This window comes from Cimex lectularius, unplaced genomic scaffold (genome assembly GCF_000648675.2).
Source record: "Cimex lectularius strain Harlan isolate CLEC.00 unplaced genomic scaffold, Clec_2.1 scaffold44, whole genome shotgun sequence".
Lineage (NCBI taxonomy): Eukaryota > Metazoa > Arthropoda > Insecta > Hemiptera > Cimicidae > Cimex > Cimex lectularius.
The window spans coordinates 514,411-539,159 of NW_019392639.1; the positions used below are offsets into that span (position 1 = coordinate 514,411).

Below are 24,749 nucleotides of genomic sequence, written 5' to 3' on the forward strand. Positions count from 1 at the left end.
TGACATAGTTCTTATCTTTTATTGAAACTTTGAAGGACATTGAACTAATTTCTTGAGCCTTCTCTCTTTTACTATCAAAATGTGTCTATGAAAATATAGGATCTAAGTAACAGAAATATTGTATATATTACTTCTTTTGAACTTATTCTTTTGAAAATTTGTTGGTTTTTAAGAAATTCTTTAACGTATAATTCTAATTCGTAAACTTGTGAGTAGAAATTATTTATATAGATCAGAAAGAGATTTTAAATCATGAAAAGATTCAAACAAACAAAAAATAAATATATATATTCACTTTTTTACACACACACACCTTACATAAATAACACAAAACATCTAAGAATAATATCAAGTAATTTAAATATCTCAAGCTCTAAATATTTTCTTAAATATTGGTGTATTCAGAATGGGTGGATTTCGGTAGGTATTTATTTAAAATCTTTCATTTTATACAATTTGCAAAGGTAAATACGAATATATAAATTTTGATTTAAAATCTACAGTGCGATTCACCCATTAAATAAATTTCATTTGAAGCTTTGGTCTCAATTAGTCTCAGGGAAATATTGTAGGTTTACTTTCATAATATCAACTCCAGTCACACCTTTTACCATTTCTGGCACCTTTGTGACAATGTCAAGAACTTCTGATGTAATTTTCGCAGCTCCGACCTCGCCCGAACCGCTGGACACCATCTTGATCTTTTTAGTTTGAGACAAGGGCGCAGCAACTTCTGCAGCAATCTAAAACAAACGGGATTAAACATTTGTAGTATTTGAGTACGTTATGCGTGTACCTTCGGTAATGTATCAAGAAGCATATCGACGATCGCAGCCTGCCTGTATTCCCTGAACGCTTCGGCTTTCTTAGCCATTTGCTCAGCTTCTGCTTTTGCCTTTGCGTATATAGCAGAAGCCTCAGCTTCTCCTCTTAGTCTTATCGTCTCGGCCTCCGCTTCTGCTTCCATTATCAGCCTCGCTCGGTTTGCCTCAGCAAGCTTCTCTAACCTTTAAAAAAAGAAATTATAAAATATTTTTTCTACAAACACTTTTATTTAAGAATTTACTTGAATTTTTCAGCTTCTGCCGGTCTCCTCACTGTGGCTATCAACTCCTTCTCTCTTCTTTGCATTTCTTGTTCCTGGACGGCAATTCCTTGTTTCCTCTCTACTACACTAATCTGCATCTGTTCTTCTTTTATCCTCTGTCTCGTTTTTGCCACTTGAAGTTCATAAGCCATTTCTGCTTCTGCTTTCTAAAAAAAAATGTTTTTTAAATACAATTCAATCCTGAAACATTTAAAATTATACCTTCGTTTGAACTTCAACGTCGTAGGCCGCTTTTTTAAGTTCAAAGTCTCTTTGAGCCTTGGCAATTTCCGTGTCATTCAGGAACCTTTACAAAAATTAATAAATAAAAAAAATCATTCAGTCAATTCATCTTCATATACGCCACTCACTTGCTGGCCATTCTCTGTTCTTCCGCTATTGCTTCCTTGATTGTCGCATCCCTCTTCGCTTCAGATTCACCTATCCTCGCGTCCCGTTTTACCTCAGCAGTCCTCGCCATGCCCAGACTCTTTAAGTAACCCTGAGAGCAGACAAGTGAATAGAAAGGATGTAATTCCATTCAATGTTCAAAGCAGTTACGAAATTACATATACATCTAGAAAATGGTTGGCTGAAATAAAAAATTAAAACCAAGTTTGCTAATTTGTCAATAAATTTTATAACTTTTATGAGTTATCTAATCTGACGGAAGCAAAACATAACAAAAACTTTAATAAAAACAGGCTAAAAATTAGCATGTGAGTATGATGTGCTAAAAAATTATTTATTTATAAGACCCCCTTGGTATTTCAAGATCAATACAGACAATATTAACATTAATTTATAAAGCATATTTTGCGTTTGCAAAAGCACAATTAGCAATTCCTTTCATACTTACAAAAAACCTGTTGTGTTTGTTAATTATTAAACCATTTTACAAGTATATAAATTATGTTTGTTCATAACGGTGAATGCTTAAAACAATTTTTTGCTAAAATAAAAATTTGGAGCTGTCACGTTTACTGGATTTTTACAAATGCTTTATGTATTAAAACATTAAATTGTAAATCAAAATGTATACAACTCTTTTGTTTATACAATTTTTATTATAAATTGTTGATACTTCATAAAACTGTGAATATTTGCATTTTATTATCTAGTACTACTATTAGAGTAGAATGGATAAAAAAACTACTGAAAAAGTATGGGAAAAAAGGTCCAAGTGTGAAGGCGGCAGCTGAAGATATTAGTGAAGCAGTGGAGGTGGAAGGGTATTGGATTGTAATACATTTAAGCGTTTCAAAGCTGAGAGAATACCAGTATCTAGTAAATGAGGTCGATGAAATATATTGAAAGTGAAAGCCAAGATTTGTACCCCATTTGGGCACCAATAGAGCTTCAGATGCCACCATAAGCTGCAGTTTTAGAAAATTGAGCCTAGAATATGACAGTAAAATTCATCAATTCACCCCAAGATAAAGGATACCACGCACACACAAATTTTCTATAAAATCCAAGATTTTTGGAAAAGAATCGTTGTAAAAGAAATAAGTGAATATTTCTGAAAAATCCTATCTCAACCATAAATAGTGGGTAATAAAAAGCCTAAATTAATTTGTAAAAGAGATAATGTTTGTCGGAACTAAAGAGTTATTTTCAATTTTTAACTAAAAAATTATTTAATTTTACACCATATACAACCGAGTGACAAAATTAGAAACACACCCCTAATTGTTATGATTTTTTAATGTAATGGGTTTGTATTACAAATATTTATTCAAAACACATGAAATAAATATTTTTCTTCATTAAACTTTAATTTTTCAGTAAATAAGAAAATACTAAAATTAAACGATTTTGTCTGCGACAAAATTATAGAGACATGGGATAAAATCAATTTAAAACAAGGTTATATTTTGTGGCATTACCACTCAGTGTTATTATTTCCAGTAATCTTTCTGAAATGGTTTTGTACAAATTTTGAATAAAATCTTGAGGCAAATTATTCCAGGCAGTGGTGACAGCTGTTTTAAGTTCATCGAAAGAGTTGTACTGCTTACAATCTTGATATACCATCCTCGATAATTTTCCCCATACATTTTCTATAATGTTCAAGTCTGGTGAGAGTGCAGGCCATTCAAGTTTTTCAATGCTGTTCTGTGAAAACCATTCTTTAATAATTTTTGCATTGTGTATGCGTTGTCCTGCTGGAATATTGGAGTCTCTTCGCATAAATCGCTGAAACTAGTTTTTTCTTTGTCCAGTAATTTCTTGTAATATTCCGAATTGACTTTTTTTGGAAGAAAACAAAGATTCCCTTTTTTATTACACCCAATACACCCCAAAAATCATCAAAGATCCACCATCCATTTGGTGCCGTGAAAATTTTTTTTCTTCTTTAGTTAGATCATGAAAGTAATATGCGTATCCGCCCAGGCCGTCCAAATTGAATTTTTTTCGTCAGAAAAAATAACTTTTCGCCAATAATCTTCATTTTTCAAAATGTGGTTTTCAGCAAATTTGACACGGGCTAGTTTGTGGTGGGGTTTCAGAGCTGGTTTGAGTTTCAGTTTTCTTCGGACTATGTTTTCAGTTTTTTAAAGGAATCTCTGAACAATTCGAACAGAAACATCAACGCCTGCCTTCTCTACGATGGCTTTTGCAGTCGAAAAACTGTTTGAAGCAACGCACAGGATGTGCGTTTTGTCTCTTCTGGTCAAGGAAGGAGGTCTTCCAGAGCTATGCCCTCTTCCGTAGTCTTCACCTAGTCGTATTATCTTTGATACCGATGAAAAACTTAGTTTTATGCATCGGGCAATATCTTGGCAGCTCATTCTATCTTCATTGAGCAAGTGAATCAACCGGCGCTCCTCATCAGAAAATCTTCTTCCTTTGGGCATTTTAAAATAACTTTGAATTGCTCCAAATGAACTCACAGTAACTTTGGAGTTATAAAATAAACGTAAACAAAATGTGTGTCTGTAATTCTGTCGCAGCTAAATCAAAACAATTCTGTTTATTGAGTTGTACATTACTATAAGATTATCAGATCAAGCCATTTCCAGAGTTAATTTTCTTTTAATATCACGAACAATATTCTAATGGCAAAAGAAATCATTTTTGACTGTTGAAATCGTGATTTTTTAATGTGTCTGTAATTTTGTCATTCGGTTGTATATATATGTCATACCTTATCCTGACATTGCATCAGTTTACAAGGATATTTTTCAACCAAGAAAATAATTAAAAACTGACAGCTTTAAATATTTTATCCCGTCATACTCCTAGTTTGCCTATTCTTGCTGTTTTTGTCAACAGCTTTTAAATATTTGATCCCGTCATCATCCTAGTTAGCCTTGCTGTTTTTGTCAGTAAGGCGTTTCATCATTTCACCTTCTTTAGTGGTTCATATATTGTAAAATGTTCTTTTTATAAAAATAAAGGGGCAAACATTTTTCAACACAACCTTTGGAAGTTTTAATCTGTTTTTTATATTAACGTTTGCATGGTCCTTTATTGTTTTTACCTAGTACAAATTACTAGCCATTTATCTTATAAATGTTGAACTTGTTCCTCTGATGTATTATTAATAAAATTTTGCTAAAAATTTATTTTTGAAACCCTTTTGCTATTTATTTATTTTTTTAAAAAGAAGGTAGTTCAACTACGAGGTTATAAAAACCCTCGAGGTGCTGTTGTTTTTGAAAAACAAGCCCAGCCAGCCAAACAAGAACCCGGGACCTTAAACAACCACCAACACCAGTAAACCCTTTTATTTTTTCGTTGCCTGTTTTATTGTAAAACTAAGTATGATTTCAAAGGTAATTTTTCAAGTAGAATCTGCTAGTGCTGGGCGTATGCCCACTTCTATGATTTTATATGAGCGCCTCCTCCAGGGTTCATTATTCATAATTCTTTCTTGTATTTAATAGATTTTGGAGGAGTTTATGGTCTATTTGTCAAATAAATTCAGCAGCTTTATGGACTCATGGATGTGAAATTCAGCTGGTATAATTGAATCTCTTGTTTATATATTATGCAGAAGAAAAACTGTGAGTAAATCCTTTTCGACTCAAGTAAGTAAATTGAGTCATGTACGAGGTTCAGAACCACTTTATAATAATTTCATACTTTTTTACATCCAAATACTATGGCCAACCCAGAACTGCTCGTGTGGCAAATATGTATCAGACAGCCACAAATCATTTGGCAACCCCTATGATTTTTATCTCTAGAAAACTCGAAAGGCAGCATATAGTACAGTATATTCTATTTTACACCTCCTTAGCCAATGCAAATACTAAAAACTTGCAAAATTGACAGAATCTAGATTCTGCCACAACTGCCTTATAGACCACCTGACCTTCCTATTTTTTATGGAGCACCACCTATTATATGCATATGCTGGAAGAAATAAAATTTTGAGTAGAAGATTTATATGTAAAATAAAAGTAATAGCATGTGAAATGGTCATTTTTCATTTCAATTTTTTTTTTAACTTACCCTAATATGTCTTGTACACAAAACAAAAGCTATTCAAAACTAAAGCCTTGAACATTTAATAATTTTAAAATTTAGTGACTGGTTTGAAAAAGAAGTGAAAAAGCTTTTAAGAATCAAGAGACTTCGATAACACACTGTGAAGAAGCAGGCATGCCACATTCAAAAACAAATGGAAACTATATAAACATACCTTAGCACCCTTGAAGCAAGACAAAATATAAAATAAACGTTTTTATATTGAAAAAAATAAAAAAACAAAAAACAAAAGCAAATAAATTTAATAGGAAGCACTACCATACATCTTACTTTATGAAATAAAATTGATTAAGATAATAAAATTTGTCATAAAAATAAAACAGGTTTTGTTTTGTTTAACCATCAAAACAAAAATATTTTAAAGGTATAAAATAAAGTGTGTTATTTATAAGTACAAAATTTATAAACAGAAGCCTTTTTTATTCTTAGGGCAATAATTTTAAACAGCCTTTTTTGAGTTTTAATCTCTACAAAAGCAAAACTAAAACAAAACTAATATTTTGAATAAAATAAACTCCAATGTGATTATTTGATTTGTTTATTAGTGTATAAACTAAAAATACTCACCTCTTCATCACGAATGTCCTTTAAAGTATAAGAGACAACTGTTATTCCCATATTTACAAGGTCGGATGAGGCGACTTCAAAAACTTGTTTGCTAAATTTTTTACGGTCTTTGTAAATTTCCTGGAAATGAAGAAATAAGTCAATATTGTGAATAAAAGCAAAATTAAACAAGGCGATAAAACTTACTTCGACTGTCATACTACCCATTATGGCTCTTTGGTGGCCTTCTAACGTGACTAAAGCAATATGCTGAATTTCGGAATCGGATTTACCTAAAAACTGTTCGCAAGCTGCTAGCAGCATCTCTTCGTTTTGGCCTTGAATTTTCACCTTGAAAAGAAACGACAAGTCAAAATTGAAATGGAAACGCAATAACAACCGTACCTGAGCAATTCCTGTCACTGAAATTGGTACGCCTTGGCTTGTGTAAACAGTAGGGCTTTCTACTTGAAGCGTCATCGTGTTTAATGATATCCTACAAAATATAAAGTCTTTAATTAAATCAAATATCAAGATGATTGTATTTTTCTTAGGCAAACCAATTTTTATGTGAAATTTAAAATGCAAGTTTACAGTAAGAAATTAAAGCTGCACTTCAGAAAAGATGCCTTGTCATCTGGTTTGATCCAGTAACCCAAAGGTTAAGAGTCGAGGAGTCGGCCCCTTTTGATCTACTAATGACCAATATTGGTCTATTGTGCATCTCTATTACTATCTAGACTCCTCCTTAAGCTCAAGGATTTTCCATCCCAACCAAGGACCAGATCCCAAAGCTTTATTAAGGACTCCTGCGTACATTTTTCATGCTCTGGAGTTCAGGATTCTCAGCATAAGCCTTCACACCAACAGAAGACATGTTCTGCTTTTTCTTTTTCATCCTGGCAATATCTGCACAGGCTTGTTTCTGCTGCACCGAGTCTATCAGCCTCAGTTGTCTACGATCCAACTATTATTCTAGTCCTGGCCATAGTCCTGCATAGTTTGCAATTTCTGCTTAAATACTTTTTTTACTTAGGAACATTCTGGATCAAGGCATGGTCTTGAAGAATAAAGTAAATTTAGTTGCTAATGCCAAGCGTTACAGTCCTTGGCAATGTTAGGACTGAATTGGTCTTCAAGGAAATTTGAAATTTAAAAAAAAACACTTAAATATGTCAATCTGTAGACATATTTAAGGTTGTTTTGCCCTGAAGATGACCTTAAAATAGGTCGAAAGCTTGGCATTAGCAACTAAATTTGCTTTCTTCTTCTTAAAGACCTTGATCCAGAGTGTTCATTAATTTCTGTGATGATCCTTTGAACTTTTTCAAATGCCTATATTCTGGACTAAAATCCTGTTGAAACAAGGAATTATACCTAGTAACCCAAAGAATTATCACAGTATTCCACTATTTGTATGCTTGGCATCCTACAGAAAGTTACTAATGATATGGAAATGATGGTAAGAATTGAGATGTACAAAATAAGTAAAGAAACATTCTTGGCAGCACCATGCAAAGTCTTATGATGATAACGATAACTATGACAAGTATTGCACTAACGATTATACATATTTCTTTGTGAATATTTCTTGTTATTGTGTTCTTGGCAATTGGGATGGTTCATGTTTAATGCAAAATTGATAAGAAAATTGGCCGGCTTGACTTGACCTAGACATTATATAGAGAAAATAGTATAGCATATCATTCTGAGGGCCACCAGTCATACAAGGGTAAAAAAAAAGTCCCTGAACACTTCTGGTTTGCCCAAAATATGAGCTCCAAATTTGTTATATGTTATTGAAATCAATAATTCGTTAGGCAAATCAAGTAAGTGACATTTTTCAATTGTAAGATTGTCTCGATATTTACTTTTTTTGTCTATATTATTTTTGTTTACAAATACACTTGTAATGTACATGCCTAAATTAAAAGGTTTTATTTCTCCTCAGTTTCAGTTTTCGACTTCTTTAGCTGTGTCGAATAATTTAATATGTATTCATGTCTTTGGATGAAACACATTTTGGGGAAACGTTTACTTTATGAATTTCAAAGAGCAATGCAACTGAAAATTTGTGTGAACTAATGCTCGTATAGTCCTTTGCTTGATTAAAGAAGAAAATTTTGTTCTTGAAGATGATGAGCACAATGAACAAAAAAAAATCCCTTTTTGATGACCCAAGAAATGTTAAAGAGAGATGTTAAATGTTTCCCATACAACCAATGGAAGCCACATACACTTGGGTTTGTTCAAAAGCATTTTATGAACACTACAAGATTATTAAAAGATTTTTCAAAAGTTCAACATCATAAATGGAAGTTATAGCAACATAGACCTTCAGTCATCAATAAAGAGGGAGAAATTAACTGAGTAAAAACAAGAGGAAATATAATTGGTAAGTACTTTAAAAAGGAATGGACCGAGTAACAACCCCTGAGGTACACCAGACAAAACTTCTATGTATGTATAAACTATTGTAAAGATTTTGAACAAATCCATATATTTATTTAGTATATCACAATTGACTGTATTATTTATTCAATTAATTATACTTTTTATCTAAGGTCTTGGTTGAGATGAAAAAGCTAGTGCCAAAAGTGGGATTCACTATCTGTTTCAGTACATTATAGCTAAAAATAATGCTGTTTGTCCATTGTTATCATATTTTCAATGCTCTGTTCCTTATCAACTAAGGCTTGTATCACACTTTTATTTCCACATAAAGCAAGCCGAAGGTCGTGGATTCTTCCTCTCCTGCTTGTGACACTAGCTTGTTGATCTCAACCATAACCTTAGATAAAAAGTACAGTAATTAAAATTCAATTCTAATTTTTCCTCATTTGCGGAATGGAAAAACCCAAAAAATTATCTCCAAATCAAGACTCTATTTTAATCTAGGTGTTGGAGACTTTTTACTGGGTTTTTACTGTTAGGACAAAAAAATGGAGAACAGATCATTCCTGGTTGTAATGGTGAAAAATGAGGCTAGATTAAAGTTGGATGCGTTGGGGGCTAAAATGCTTAGCCTCGAAAGCCCCTCTGGTTTGGAAGAAACGATCTCCCGGGCATCTGATGATTTAAGGGAGGTACTAGGGACTCAGCCACATGGCAGGATTGGTAAACTCCCCTTAGGTTTTTTTTATTCTTGCTTTAAGTTAATTAATTTTTATTATTATTTCATCTTTTCCCTTTGTGATTATAGATTTTCACAATAATTTGAATCAACACACCCTTTATATTTTAAGTTTAATGAAACCATAATTTGACAATATGACTGATTAGAATTTACAAATTTGTTCAACAAGTCTAAATCAATTATAAATTTTAAAAATTTTTCGTCGAATTTTGTGATTAAAACGTGTTCTGTCATGGGCTATTTTTCTCCACTTAGAGATAAGATATAGAACTTCCTTGATGAATGCTGATCTTTGAGGCTCAAACAGAGTACAGTCATAGATATGCATCCGTGTTTGTCATTCGCAATAGCATGGGCGCCCAGGGTCATCGATGATCTTAATGTGATGAAGATATGAACAGTTTTTACCATGCCGTGTGAGGGCCATAATGGTTTTGAAGAAATGTGATATTTCCATTCCTAGTCTTTATTTTGCATCAGGAAAAAAATAGCTTGGTTATTGCAGCACTGCGTTGTCCATTCAATTTCACACTTTGCCATATTTTCAAGGTAACTTTTTGGTGCCTTTACAAAATTGATATCTATTTTGTCATCTTCTACAGCCTCCTTTGCCACAGCGTCTGTTAGTTCATTCCCCGCATATGCGATGTGCACTTTTATATGTAATGTTATTTTCCGTCCTGAGTTCCCAAGATCTTTCAATTTGTTGTTTCTTCATTCAGATTTAAATTTGATTTATCTTTGATCGTTTTCAGTACTACCATACTATCTGTATGCATTTATCACAGTTATATTTGTCGTCTTATCTTCTTCTGTATTTATTCATTTTTCTAAAGCCACCAAGACTGTGATAAGTTCTGCTTTATTATAGCACCAAAAAATTTCAATTTTTTAATACAAATAAGAGTTGAATCTTTATAGGCAGCTGCTGCGCATCCCACACGTGAAGAACTTTTACTCCTGTCTGTAAGTTCATACTCTGGTCGTGCTTGCTCCTTTCCAAGTGGCATTTTCAATCTCAGCCGGATGATTTTTTTCCATTCCAATAGGCAAATTAGTTGTGGATAAAGCGTAGGTGTTCCTTTACCTGCTTCATAGATATCTACTACTTCCTTAACTTTGAAGTCATTTGGCATTCCTGCCAGTAAGACTACTGCTTGATTGGATATTGTCCGGAAGACTAATTATATGTAGAGTTCCTTCTGTCCCATAACATTATATTTTTTAAATTCCCTAATTTCGTGGTCCGCTTGACCAATTAATACATTACAATTAATTAAGGTTTTTAGTTGAGATGAAAAAAAGTTAATGGCATGAGAGGGATTCGAACCCACGACCTTCGGCTAGATACGCNAGAAATCGTGAGATGCGGTCTGGTGTGATGTAGGTTTCAGAAAAACATTTTCTTTATCGTGCCAACGTTTCGATCTTTATTGAGATCATCTTCAGGGCTTGGGATGTACAAACATTGTTTAAATTTAACAAAAACATGTAGGATGTGGAAAAAAGTGAATTTATAAAATGCAAAAAATATATTTTTTATATTCAATCAAAGTATTTCTACTCACTCAAAGTGTTTGTTTTCTGCGTAAGTGTGCCATTCTTGAGTGTCGTGTTGAGAGTGCCTGTGAGATATTGCTGTTTTATGTTTTATACACTGGATTTTGAAGGGGTGGGGAAGGAAGTCTGTATAGAAAGACATTTTTGTGCAAGAATGGCACACTTACGCAGAAAACAAACACTCTGAGTGAGTAGAAATACTTTGAATATAAAAAATATATTTTTTGCATTGTATAAATTCACTTTTTTCCACACCCTACATGTATTTGTTAAATTTAAACAATGAATAAAGATCGAAATGTTGGCACAATAAAGAAAATGTTTTTCCGAAACCTACATCAGACCAGACCGCTTCTCACGATTTCTGAGTAATCATCGACTAACGGTCACTAATCACCACACATATTTTTTATTTAAAGCATCAGATCAAACAGGAGCTCCATATAAAATTATGGGCAAAATTGCGTTTTTAAATTTATTTCTAACGCTCCTATTCCAAGACCCCAGTAGACTTTAGTCGACTTTGATGATATCATCTAGAGTTATCACATCAGGGAATGACAACCCTTCAGGGTGAAGGCCCAATAGGGAAAAATGATTCTTTGGGTTGTCAGATAAATTCAAAATACAGTATTACAGTAAGAAGATTTTTATCTGGTATTTCAGTAGTGTTTAAGTCACAACAAACGCTTTGTTTTTGTTATGAATAATAATGCAATTATAGTAGTTGGTACGAATATAGAAAATTCGGGCTTTACCTTTGGACACATTGTAGGGAAGGCCAAACAAAAGCCCGTCCGCCGGGTACCAGCAAGGGTTTCGTGTGACAACAACCTGCAATAAATCGGTCAATTAGAGTCGAACGATGAGCTTTTGTGAGGCGGTCCGGGGCCGGAAAAGGGCCGAGCACTTTATTTACACACAGAAAGCTCAGAAGAATCGTGGCAAACTCACCGGAGACGACCAAGGCCTCGTTAGGACCGCAAGTGACAAAACCCCAAGGCATTATTGAAGGCGGGCCGGGCTCATACAAATCGGTCGACTACAAAACTACCGAAATGGAAACTAAAACAAAAATATCTGTCAAAGCTGGGGGAGATGCGAGGAATGGCGACGCAGACGCACAAACGACCTTTTGCGTCGGCAGCTCGCCCAGTAGGGCAAACAACCATCGGCCTTCAAATTATCGCCTGCACCGGGGAAAAGACGTTTCTCTGTCAGAATTTAAAAAGTTGTCAAGATTTTCTCTCAATTTCAGAATTGTTCGACTTCAATAATTTTCTGGCCTTCAGTAGTTCGCCCGCCAGCCGGCGAGATGTCAGACGAAAGTAGAAAGCGGCATATTCGACAGGCCGGCCAATACGAACAATCAATTTTTTTTGCGTATGAAAAATGATCTACGCTCAATTTATGAATTATTCATGAATGCCTGCAATTTCCGCATTTAAACCCAGCAGAACCAACATGATTATAACTCACTGCCCAGCATCAATGGACCTCTAGAGAGATCTAAGCATAAAATATGATCATTAGTGAAACTGGCTGACAATCCACTCCCAGAATCTAACCAACTTTATTAAAAGCATTTTATGAGCTTCAGTGATATCAATGGTATATGGATCTTGCAAACACGCGCTCCAGACTTCAATGCAAATTTTAAAATCAATTTAACCATGAACTGTCTTTCAAATTTCACATTGGAACCTAATTTGCACTAAAGCACATCGATTACTAGAATTTATAAGGGAAAACCGAGACAGCTCCTGCACCTACCTGGGCATTCGGGGCCACCAAAAGGTTGGCCAAAGAGGGAGCCATATGAACTCTCTAGGTCCTGTACCATCTTAAAATGGATTCTTTAGTAAGACCAAAGTTTGGTAGAACAACATTCCAGCCATGAGGCACGTGGGCCACCACAAAACTTACAAGGGACTGGAAGGCAACAGGTTTCTGGTTGGACTCCTGATAAGACACAGCCACCTAAGAAGGCACATGCAGATAGGAGTACAGGCAGAAACACTGCAGATGCTGCCAGGAAGAGGAGACTGTAGAACATTATGTTTTTTTTGTGAGGGGTCTATATAGGTAGATTCTATTTTAATTCAGTTAGGATAGGAAAAACCGCATAAGTACTCTACACTAAGGAGCTTCTGGCAAGGCTATGGAGGTTGATTAGCTGATGCTGACCAGTACGTCATAAAAAGCAGTAACGCAAGAAATCTACTCAGGTTGAGGTGCAGAAATCCTTGTGGCTGCTTCTTTTATCCTTATCCCTTTCTCATTGGGTTACCAATTAATTTTTTTGGTGGTTGACCAAGTGTTATACCACCAATAAGGGACTAAAATAAAATATATGTTCAATTACAGTTTTTAAAACCATATTGACGACATTCCCCTCAACAAATAAAGGTGGAAAAATAATATATATGTATCAGTCGCATAGTCCAGGTATAAATACTTTTATTTAAAAAAAAAAAAAAATGGAAATTACTGATGAGTGTGCCTTCAGATTGGGGATTGTACCATGAGATTTCTCTATGTTTAGTTTCTGATGATGGGCCAAGAGCCGAAACGACCATGTAATTTACTAAATTGAATAAAGGTTTTCAACCACGGAGAACTTGGAATTTTTCAACCTATCAATAGAGAAGATATGAACCGTGGATTTGGTAATATATAAAATAAGATGAATTAATTTTTTGTAAATTGTGGTACAAAAAATTCACAGAAATATTTATGACAGGTAGTATGACATGTTAAAGAAATTTTTTACGATTATATCAAAAAATTAATAGACACATGCCAATGAGCCAGCCTTAGGACCAGAGAAAAAAACAAAACATTTTAGCTAATTTAAGTACATTTTTAAAATATGGTTTCCTGCCTTCGTTGAGCATGAATTTTAAGGTTATTATGGATCATTAGAATTGTATTAATTGAATATTATGTATTCATTTATGTAGAATAACATGCCAGATTGTATTAATTGAGGTTAAATACATTTAAAAAAATTAATTATGGTAATGATACAGTGAAAAATCATTTAGTATTATATTAAAATTTAACAATTTTTTAAATTTAGCTTTGCCTTCAATGCAATCATGAGGAAAATCCCAACCAGATTCTTCCTGTATCAGTTTTTATGAAAAAAAACTTCTGTAGTTTACCATCTAATTCTATATGCTATATATATTGTATAAACATTAAAATTTGTTAGAAAAATATTTTAATAATAAATTTAAAAAATGATTATACTAAAATAGCAATGCATTTTCAAATAACATAGTTATGTATGTTTTAAACTGCCACATTATTTTAATCATGTTTTTTATTGAATTTTTAGCATCAGGGGGCTGGATTGTGATGGTTAATTCCATACGTCCAGGCTTTAGTCAAAGAAACTCAATTTTCTTTCAACCACTGTTCAATTTTTAGGAGGAACAAAGAAATAAAAGAAAAGAGATGTTTTGCAAAAAGCTGTTTTTTTTTAAATTTATTTATTTTTGTTTCCTGATCACTCAACATATCTAAATAACTTTCTTCTCATTTATTCGTATCAAACTCAGCTTCCTTTATTATATACAATTAAAAAACTAATCGAGTAATTAAATTAGTCTTATGTAAAATTAAAAATTTACAATTAACAATAATAAGGAAAATTCATGTTGATTTTAATTGATAAAAGACGGTGCAAACTGTTATCACATATGTGAAGAAATAACGTATCATTTGAATAGAATAAAAATAACTCAAATTTGAATACAATAAAAATAATTCAATGCCGAAATTGATAACATTAATAAAGCACCAGTAAGAATTAATTAGATAATGTGAAGAACTGTTTAATTCAAACCAAAACAAAAATAATAAAATCAACGAGATCAATATTTTAGTGCATTTAGTTCAATCGTTAAATAAAGGGCCTACAAAAGACCCCTTACGAAATTCCACAAAAATTGCAATTAATTGAAGTGATGAATAAATTAAAAATGTTATATTTACATGAGCAAACAATTAAGATTTGGTTGTTAGCTTAACATATCATTAAAATATAAAGTACTAAAAATCGCTATCACCGACCGAATTTAAATCAAAACACTACAACACAAACAGTCGACAAAATAGCACTTAGACCATAGATCACAATATCGTTTGGTTATTTCTTCATTACAATTTAAAATACCATGATTGCACATGCTGTGTGAAGTAACAATTATTCCATTTAAAGCTAAATCTTAATAAGACACCATTTTTAAACATCACTATTAGTAGAAAAAATAATGGTAATACTCTATAAATAGTATTATGGAAAAACAGGCAGTTTATAAATATAACTAATGTAGTTTTATTGTTTCAGCGGTAGTTGGAGGCCTTTAGCTTTCATCTTTGCTTCTAAATCCCTATCTTCCTCTTGGAATCTGAAATAAAAACCAAAATGAGTAAATACTATATTAATTAAATAAATAAAACAATAATTTTAAATGATTAAAAAATAATTTTAGATTAAAAGCAATGTTGTTAGTTAAGTTACAAATGCTCGATTTAAGCTGACATGATCACACTTCTGTACAACAAATGATTTTTCATAAAAACTATAATCTTACCTAATACATCTGGGCTGTCTTTATGGGGGTTGAATTTATTTTCATGGGATGTTATTAATAATGTTTGTCCCAATAATCGACAAAATAACATGCACAATAGTTGCAGGAAATTGTTTTTAGTAAGCTGCTGGATGAGGTTTTAATTTTTATTTGATGAAATAATTCAATGTTATGACCCTCGAATTTTTAAATTTAGGATGTTTAGTTTGGGCTATGTCATTTGTCTAGTCATCTATCAATTCTGCCTATATTTGGCCTTCTTCAAGGGGAAGATATGTCAATATAAAAACTGTGTATGGTGTTTACTGACCATGATTATTTGGGGATGGTGAGATGCAGTCTGGTATGACGCAGGTTTTAGAAAAATATTTTCTTTATCGTGTCAATGTTTCAATTTTTATGAGATCATCTTCAGGGCTGAAAGTGGTTGTTTTCCGTGTAGATGTCATTCTGTGTGTCATGTGCCCCTCGACGACATACAAGAATGACATCTACATGGAAAACAAACACTTTGAGCCCTGAAGATGATCTCAATAAAGATTGAAACGTTGACACAATAAAGAAAATATTCTTCTAAACCTACATCACACTAGACCGCATCTCACAATCTCCGAATAATCATAAAACATTTTTTTTTTAATTTATTTACCTGTGCCAATTGTTACGATTAAGTAAATTTGATAAAATTAGAAAATAAAACGTAATGAAAGAAAAATATCAAATAAGAAAAAGGAGGAACTACTCATTAGTATTAGCAATAATTGCTTTTACTATCTCTTAGGAGGTTGCGAGGCAGTGATCTTCAGTCATCAGGGAGTATACTTGGAAGGGTGCAGGATGAAATTCTGACATGAGGGTTTGTATGACAGGATAATTGTTTTTTAAATTTTTTGTAGTAATTTTTCGCTGATATTAAGGTCCTTGTGAATGGTAAGATTGGATACATAGAAGCATTAAAGATTGTATGGAGGATTTTGTATTGTAAGGACTGGTTAAGTTTGAGTTTGAAATGTTTTGTTGAACCCCAAAGTTCCATGCCATATGTCCATGTACGCCCAAGATAATGGAATTCATTAGCTGGGACGAGGATACTGTTGTAATAGTTGGAAACTGTGTTTATTCTGCAAAGGGTGAAAGCGGCATGTTAACATTTTTGTATGTTCATTATTTTCTCCTTTAAGAGATGTGATATGGGTTTGTAGGTTTCTAGTTTAGATGGCAGTATCATCGGCACAGGTGGTAAGGATAGTTTCTAAAAGGGTAAGAATGTTTGTAGTGTATACTGTGTAGAGGATGGGCCCTAAGATACTCCCTTGTAGCACTCTTGCATCTGTGTGATAGCCAGTTGATAGAGAAAGGCCATTGGATGACTTTAAAGTATCTGTCGGTTAGGTAGGATTTTAGTATCAGATAGTAGAAAAAAGATCTTAAGTCTTCTCTCTCTTAAGTTTCTGAAAGTGCCATTTTGATACTCATGAGAAATTTTTACATAAAAAAATTAACTGTCATTTATAAATTTGCAGTGTGATTAAGCATGCTCCAGTTTTTTCTTCAAAAATTGACTCTATCTCTATTGATTTTGGTGTCATTATGTGATTTTTATCAAAAATTAAATTGGTGATATATTAAAAATTACGCTGTTATATACAGTGGATATTGAATTAAAAATAAGCAATGATTGTCATTTTGATTTTTCATACATAGAAATGTTTTAAGTTGAGATAGTAGATCTGATGTTGTATTGGATCTTCTTGAGGTCATTTTATGATAATATAAACATAAACAAGATAACATAAAATGACCTCAAGAAGATCCAAAACAACATCAATTTAAACTGCGTAGGTCGATCAACGTCAACTAGAATATAATAATAATAAAAGTTAACAGGATAACTGTAAATGCTGTGAGCCAATTCAAAAAAACCCATCACCGATTAATTAATCTTTTATAATTATAATTAGTAGGAATGATTATTTACGTTACTGTTAGTTTTTTTTTTTTTTTTTTTTTAAGTGTAATGATTTGTTAACATGCTTTTGGAAATAAATTTCATGCAAAATAAATAACATAATGAATAGTGTTTCTAAAATAAAACCCATGATAATAGATGAAAATAAATATGTATATAAACAAATAAATAAGTAAATATATTTCTAATATATAATAATTTAAAGGTGTATCGATATGCTTGGAAAAAAATCTACATTAAAGAATAAAGAAAATATTTTTTCTTAAATATAAAAGGAAAAGGATAGAATATAAAACAAAAACCAAAAGCAGAAGAAACAGTCATTAAGTACACCCTGAACGAAGACACCTCATGCCTTTGTGCAAAGGATGGAAAAATAAACTAAGGAAAAGTGAACGAGGAAATAGATGAGTGCAATGAAAATGCCGATGGTGTAGAAGGAGCACCTTTGTGTCTCCGCTTGGAGTTGAAGCTGAAGCGAATTCTTCCTCTCTGCTATTTCAAGCATCTCCCGCAAAATCCTGCCTTCCAGTGCCACCTCCTCGCTCGTTTTTTTACCATCTATAAAAATCCGATTAGTACACGGCAGTTCGAGACGATTGTGTGCAGTTAAATCACCATGATTTTGATCCATGAGAGATGTCAGCTGTGCCTGAAGCCTAGCGTGCCTGTGTTCAAGCTCGATTTCCTGACCACGAATGACGAGCATTTTTTCTTTGCTCCTCGCCTCGCTCCTTTCTCTTGTCAGCCGCAGCCATTCGCCCAAAAGCTCACTCTCACTCCCAGTCACACCTGCTTACATTTTTAAATGCATTCAAAATTATCAGTTCCAAAACAAAAAATTGCATCAAGAGTACCGGTTTCTTCTCCCCTGAGGGCCTTTTCTACAGCAACTCCCTGAGCTTCCAACTCTTTCTGTTTTACTTCCAATTCTTCCAACTGCCTCTGAACTTCCTGCGCCATCCGTAGCCTGTTAAAAAAAAGAAAATAATAGGCATAAATTTAGCTTAAATTATTATTTTTCTATCCAAAAATAAATTCATTTGGGCTTTTTAATACATTATTTCATGGCAGTGAGTAGAGGTGAAACAGCACTTGCTGACTAAACTAGTCGTTCTTAATGTCTAATCAAAATGAAAATAATTTAGTACTTAGTGTCATTTATAAAAATGCCTTTAAGTGAAAAATTAATCAGTGCCCTCTGCTAAAATAAGAATATATATACACATTTAAAAAAAATCAATAAAAATGAGTTGTACCTTTTGCTTTGAGCCTGCCTTGCAATTCGTCGGCTGATCCTTTGCTTCTTTATGAGTGATGTGTTGTCCCCAGAATGGGTCTCCTCTTCCGAAAAGCTATCTTCTACAACACAATCACCATCTTGGCAGTCTTCAAATAAATTAAATTGTCTTCCAATTGTTTAAAAGTCGAAGGGAACGAATTTAAACAAAATTAATACAAAATAAATTGCCATGATTAATAAGGCAAAATCCCGAATTGGATAATAAAGCTGTTTTAACATACATGAAATTGGTAATATTTATGTTTAAATTCATAAAGAAAAGAACCCCTCCAAAACTTAATAACTAAAAGAATCAAAGGTTTGATTTTAGGTTTAATTTTTAGTTTAGTTTTTTGAATTATCAAGCAATAGACTTATTTTATGACCTAATATGTATTTAAAAGAAAAATTCGTAAATTTTTTAAAAGGTCTATTCTAACAATTAAATGTAGTTTTTGTAAAAGTATCATACTAACTAATTAACTGTAGCTTTGTGTTGTAAAAGTATATTCAACAATTATCTGCAGTTTTTTGTAAATGTCCTAATAATTAGTAGTGTTTTTTGGAAGAATATCCTACTAAAATTATTAGTAACTATTAATTATCTGTTGTTTTGCTTTTAAGTATACTACTAATAAGTTTTTTTTAAAATAAAAGTATCCTACTAATTAGTTGTAGTCATTTGTAAAAGTATCTTGCAGATTAGCTTTAGATTTTTTTTTAAAGTATCCTACTAATTAGATTTAAATTTTCTTAGTTTTTCTGTGGCTTTTCTTTTGTGTTTGTGACATACATTAGAAAGCTATGGGAAAAACCACAGATTTAAATATTTTAAATTAAAAAACTGATTTTGATTTTGGCTGGAGAAACTCCATAGTTAACATGTTATTAGCTTAAGTATTTGTTGTAAATTGTATATTTTAATAACGGAAATATTTAAATATTTCAATTATTAGTAATTTTTAAGTTGTCAATTTAGTTAAGACTATTACAATTAATTAAGGTTTTTAGTTGAAATAAAAAAGTCAATAGCACGAGCGGGATTCGAACCCACGATCTTCGGCAAGATGCGCCGCTGCTCTACCACTTGAGCTATCGTGACCTCAATCCACTCGGACACCACTTCCCATCTCAAACGCACCTTTTGAATTTTCCCTCCTTTTTGCCATTTTTCAATTAAAATAATTGTAATATATTAATTGGTCAAGCGGACCACAAAATTAGTGAATTTAATGAATTAAAATGAAGAATACTTCACTAAAGCTCTCCGTGGTCATTTCATTTGTCATCGAAAATCCAATCCGATTACACGACATTTGAAAAAATAATTTCCCTGAAGTTCAAATCACTTCATATAGGAATGTAAAAATGTTACGTTCTGGAAATCTTTTGCATTAAAATGAATTATAAGATTGAGGATTAAGTGTAAATTTTCAACATGATACAGAACAGTAACAGTTTTACTTCAAGTTTGTTATGGTTTGTACATTTAATGTTAATATTATTGTACAATTAAGGTTTTTAGTTGAGATAAAAAAGTGAATGGCACGAGAGGGATTCGAACCCACGATCTTCGGCTAGATACGCCGCTGCTCTACCACTTGAGCTATCGTGTCCTCGATCCACTCAGACAACAACTTCCTATCTCAACCCCACCTTTTGAGTTTTCCCTCCTTTTTGCCATTTTTCAAATGTCGTGTAATCGGATTGAATTCTCGACGACAAATGAAAAATGGCAAAAAGGAGGGAAAACTCAAAAGATGGGGTTGAGATAGGGAGTTGGTGTCCGAGTGGATCGAGGTCACGATAGCTCAAGTGGTAGAGCAGCGGCGTATCTAGCCAAGATCGTGGGTTCAAATCCCGCTCGTGCTATTGACTTTTTTATCTCAACTAAAAACCTTAATTAATTGTAATATATTAACTGGTCAAACGGACCACAAAATTAGTGAATTTAATAGTTAAGACTTTTACAATTAGAAATCTTAATTTTAAACTCTTCCTTAAATATTTACTGTTTTAAAAACTTAATGTTTTCCCTATACCTACCTAAACTCTCGAGTCAAATTTTATTTGCAATTAGCATCTTTTTCAGCATTCTGCAGCATTTTTTTTTTAATGGAAAATAATTTCTTAACAAAAATTTATAGTACTGTAATTTATTGCAGGAAAAGGTTTGCCAAGTGTTGCCAATTGCTGTTATATGTATATTTTCTTTAGTGATATCACTTATACAGTTATATAACAAAACGACATACTTATATCAAATAATATAATCAACTATAAAATAATAATACATACGATTTTGATTTCAGAAACATAAATGATTTTGAACAACCGAGTTCTATGTATGCACTTCAACTTTATAGTCTTTTTTTTATTAATACTATTTACACAATTATATTCACAAATATTAACAGTAGACTTTAAACAACTGCACCCCATGAGGTTAAAATTAGTTGTACACCATGGATTTTTATTTTATTTTATGTGACAAGTTAAATAAGTGAGTTGTGGTAGTGCAGATTTTAATGTGATTTAACTATTTGTAATTTGCTTGGGGTGCTTCGAGTATTCAGTTTATGTTTTACGTTTACCTTGACTCGGCATGTATGACTGTGGGGGTGGAGGCACTGGCGGTGCATCGCTCTGCTTATCCTTGAAAATAAACAAAACAAAACAAAATACAATTAGAAATCGTTAATGACACGATCAATTCGGAAGCCCAACATGTCGCTAGTTTTATGTACAAACATGAGCAGAGAATTATAAAGCGGGCAAAGTGTGCCGAATATACTCGTGCTTTTCCCTCAACATTTTTTGCTCTGTCGTATTTCTCTATCAACTTACTCTCAAAAACCAGTTGTCCAGGCTCAGCAATGGTGTGTTCCGTCTTCGCTGAACAGATACAACAGAACAAAAATTGTAAAGAGACAAAAAACAAATTCTTACAATGAATTTAATTTTCTATCATTTGAGGAAGCACTTAAAAAAAGAAATTAGTTTCACAAATTCAATGTTGTACATTATTATTTTAAATGTTTTAAATAAAACACAAACCTCCATTTTTTCGCAACAAAGATTTAAATTAAATCAAAGGGGTAGAATCTTATAAATAACCACTTTTTAACATTAGCTATTTCGAGAACAAGAACAAGCTAGAAAGCAATATCTAATGTAAACAGCAAATGTTACTAAAGATTGAATATTTTTTATTGTATTTTTTTGCTATAAGGATATTAAAAGTACACTTACTCTCCTAAGATTGATATTAAAATGGGTTGTTGGGCTTTGACTAGAGGGCGTTTTTGGTGGTGAGGGTGACTTCTTATGGAAAAAGTCAGAAACTGCTTGAATAATGCTCTTCTTCCGATCGTCCTTGGTTTTTTTCAAACTGGACATTTTTTCATTGGTCTGAAAATGAAACATCAGTTACAAATATGTAATATAAACTAAGTCACATTTAAAATTGAGTACTTGTGATGATTTGGGCGTATCTGGAAGGTGTTTTTGGATTTTGAGCTTGAATTTTCGCAACTTGTCCTCTGGAGAGAGGCCCAGTTCTTCATCGCTCATCATCTTAAATTTAGCACGTGCCTGTTCTCTCAGACCACTTCGTAAATTAGGTATGGTGAGGGGTGTTTTGAACCCTGTACAAGCGTTATGTATGTCAGGTAGGGAGGATGCTTCCGGTATTCTCATTTCAGTTCTCCAGCCATTTCCGACGGTGTTTGCTCTTTGCCTTGGCCTGAATATCTGATTGATGGGGGTTTTGGGCGTGGAAACAGCAAGCGGTGTTTTGGGCGATTCTTCCAGTTTTTTTGTTTCTAAAATGGGAGTAGTGTGTTCCAAGGGTGGAGCGGAATGGGGACTGAAGTTCCTAACCCTTTTTTTCCTTTCCTGAGGTGATTTTCCCTGAGCCAGTAATTTATTCATAACCATTTCATGAATGAGATCTTTCTGTTTTGCTCTTTCCTGAGATAATTGTTCTAATTTTCTTGAAGTCGCTGGTGAGTTCAAGCTGTTGCCTTTAGGTTCAGGCTCTCGCATCTTCATTATATCTATAGAATCTCGAAGATTTACGAATGGTTTTTTATTACTCTGAAAGGGAACATAGTCAAAATCTTTATCAGCTGGGCTATCTTTAATTGTAGTCACTTCCGATGTCGTTGTTGTAGTGTCTGTTAACTCCTCTTTTAATGGATTCACAGCCTCGATGACAGGGGTTAAATCATCTTCATTATTAACAAATTGAACATAACCTTTATTTAATAAAAGTTTATTATTAGTAGAACTTTCATCACTGCTTTCTTCGCCTGTATCCATGAATTCCAGGTTGTCCAGATTTAATGGGCTGTCCTTACCACAAACATGTGTATATTCATCAAAATCCTCAGTCTTAGCGATTTTAGCAATGCCACGGGGAACTGCAGCCTGCTTTTGGTATTGTGGATTAATGAATTCCATATCATCTAGTGGCTCAGACACTCCATCCTCATCCCTTGCCCAATCGGAGAATTCCGTCTCTGTCATAGCAGTTACATCGTTCTTCAAGCTATCAGTACTGTCTGGGGAATTAGGCCTACTGTCTTCTTTATCAGCATACAGTTCTGCAGTGTTGGGCACCTGTGTCAGAACTTCCCCACCAGCTGTGTCAGTCGGCACAGTAATAACTTTCTTAAATTCCAAAGGAACAAGGTCTAGTTTATCAATTGGGGAAGGATCATTCCCTGCTAGACAAATATCAGGCATGTTAAGACTATCCATCTCAGGTGTATCTTCCATTAGTTCACCTCTTGAATTGTGAATTTCCAGTTTTGGAGGAGATTGAATGGGTTGTTCATCAGCGCTGTCTTCAGTTGAACTACTCAAATCAGAAGAGAGGGAATCGCTTTCGACCTCCTTTGTGACTTCCGTTCTTGGAAATTCGGGTACAACTATACTAGTCTCGTGAACCGGACTTCTCGTTCCACTCTGATCGTCTTCTTTCTTGTCATCTTTACGATCTTCGTTTTCTTTAAGACTACAAATATGTTTGAAATTATCGGATGGCAATTGTTTTTTCTCTAGAAGGTGAACCGGGGATGTCTTAAGTTTATCTGCACCTTGCAAGAAGGCTTGCATAGTAGGACTCGGTGCAGGAGCAGGGTTTAATAACTTCTGTTGTTCTGAAATCTGGTCTATGAGCGATTTAAATCTTGTATCTAAAGTTGTAGCAGATCCGGATTTTTTAACACTGCCCGATAATCCCGTCGGTCCTAATAAATATTTCTTTTTTAATTCCAATGATATTTTTGAAGCGATTCCTTCAGTGGACTGAGTTCTGTTTAACAGATAATCTCCTCGGTTGGGGTTAATGAGTGGAGATGGCCTATTGTTATTTACTAAATTATTCAAAGCCGGCTTTGTTTCTCTTGTTGCATTTTGTTTTAAATCGTTGTTTGTCGTTTGAATTTTTCCATTGAGTTGTCTTGTTACTATTTGTACCTGTTTAGGTTGTTCGATGTTTCCTCGTTTAACCTAAAATTTAACATATAAGTATGTAAGAATTGGTTTAATAAACTAATTATCATTATATTTACTTGAACAGTTTCACTAATTACAATATCGGGAATAGTGTGAGTTGTGCCATCGTGTTCAAATTCTGAATCTGTTGAAATTTCAGTCGCCGAATTGTCACCAGCTGAACTAACACTACTATAATCATCAGATTGTACCTGTAAACGAGAATTATTTGTAAAAAAAAGACTTCTTAAGAAGTTTTTGTTGTTGCCATATATAAAAATATTATACGACACGCACATGCAAACTATAATCAGCACTAAAAATCAAGTTGTGTATAGTGTAAATGGGAAGATTTGGAATTTAAAAGCACTTTTGAAGTATATTAAAAGCAAATGTTTTCTTTTTTTTATAACTGGATTTATAAAATCCAAGGGAGTCTAACATTACTGACAGTACGCACTGCTAGGCTTATTAGTAGTAATGAATAGCCCGTGGTTGATTGGCGTGGACAAGTTTGAGGGGGAAAAATTGTTATTGGAATTATAAAATAAAATAAAAAATAA

At 33.3% G+C, this 24,749-nt stretch overlaps 2 protein-coding genes across 11 annotated transcripts in view; both read right to left on the reverse strand.

Annotated features, from left to right (window-relative positions):
* Window positions 1-306: 306 nt before the first annotated feature.
* On the reverse strand, window positions 307-12,128 carry LOC106664730 (flotillin-1). 2 transcript variants are annotated; one of them, XM_014390717.2, is made up of 11 exons: window positions 11,962-12,128; window positions 11,784-11,894; window positions 11,588-11,663; window positions 6,539-6,629; window positions 6,341-6,484; window positions 6,155-6,274; window positions 1,459-1,589; window positions 1,310-1,394; window positions 1,067-1,254; window positions 797-1,007; window positions 307-743 (listed from the first exon to the last, which is right to left on the reverse strand). In XM_014390717.2, the coding sequence occupies exons 2-11, from the start codon at window positions 11,833-11,835 to the stop codon at window positions 546-548; spliced, it is 1,296 nt and encodes a 431-aa protein (XP_014246203.1). In that variant the 5' UTR covers window positions 11,836-11,894; window positions 11,962-12,128; the 3' UTR covers window positions 307-545. The 2 variants fall into 2 exon arrangements, with proteins under 2 accessions (XP_014246203.1, XP_014246194.1); XM_014390708.2 differs by having other exon boundaries at window positions 308-743; window positions 11,784-11,967.
* Window positions 12,129-14,292: 2,164 nt separating this feature from the next.
* The window catches only part of LOC106674386 (F-actin-monooxygenase Mical), a 45,275-nt gene continuing 34,818 nt past the window's right edge, over window positions 14,293-24,749 (reverse strand). For 8 of the 9 annotated variants that reach the window (XM_014407076.2, XM_014407095.2, XM_014407049.2 and 5 more), the window contains 9 exons: window positions 24,264-24,398; window positions 22,159-24,201; window positions 21,937-22,095; window positions 21,279-21,339; window positions 18,662-18,764; window positions 18,260-18,372; window positions 18,021-18,197; window positions 17,849-17,963; window positions 14,293-15,247 (listed from right to left, as the gene is read on the reverse strand). In XM_014407076.2, coding sequence (XP_014262562.1) covers window positions 15,175-15,247; window positions 17,849-17,963; window positions 18,021-18,197; window positions 18,260-18,372; window positions 18,662-18,764; window positions 21,279-21,339; window positions 21,937-22,095; window positions 22,159-24,201; window positions 24,264-24,398 — 2,979 coding nt within the window. In that variant the 3' untranslated portion in view covers window positions 14,293-15,174. The remainder of the gene's footprint in view (window positions 15,248-17,848; window positions 17,964-18,020; window positions 18,198-18,259; window positions 18,373-18,661; window positions 18,765-21,278; window positions 21,340-21,936; window positions 22,096-22,158; window positions 24,202-24,263; window positions 24,399-24,749) is intronic. The other variant, XM_014407085.2, reaches the window with a different exon arrangement.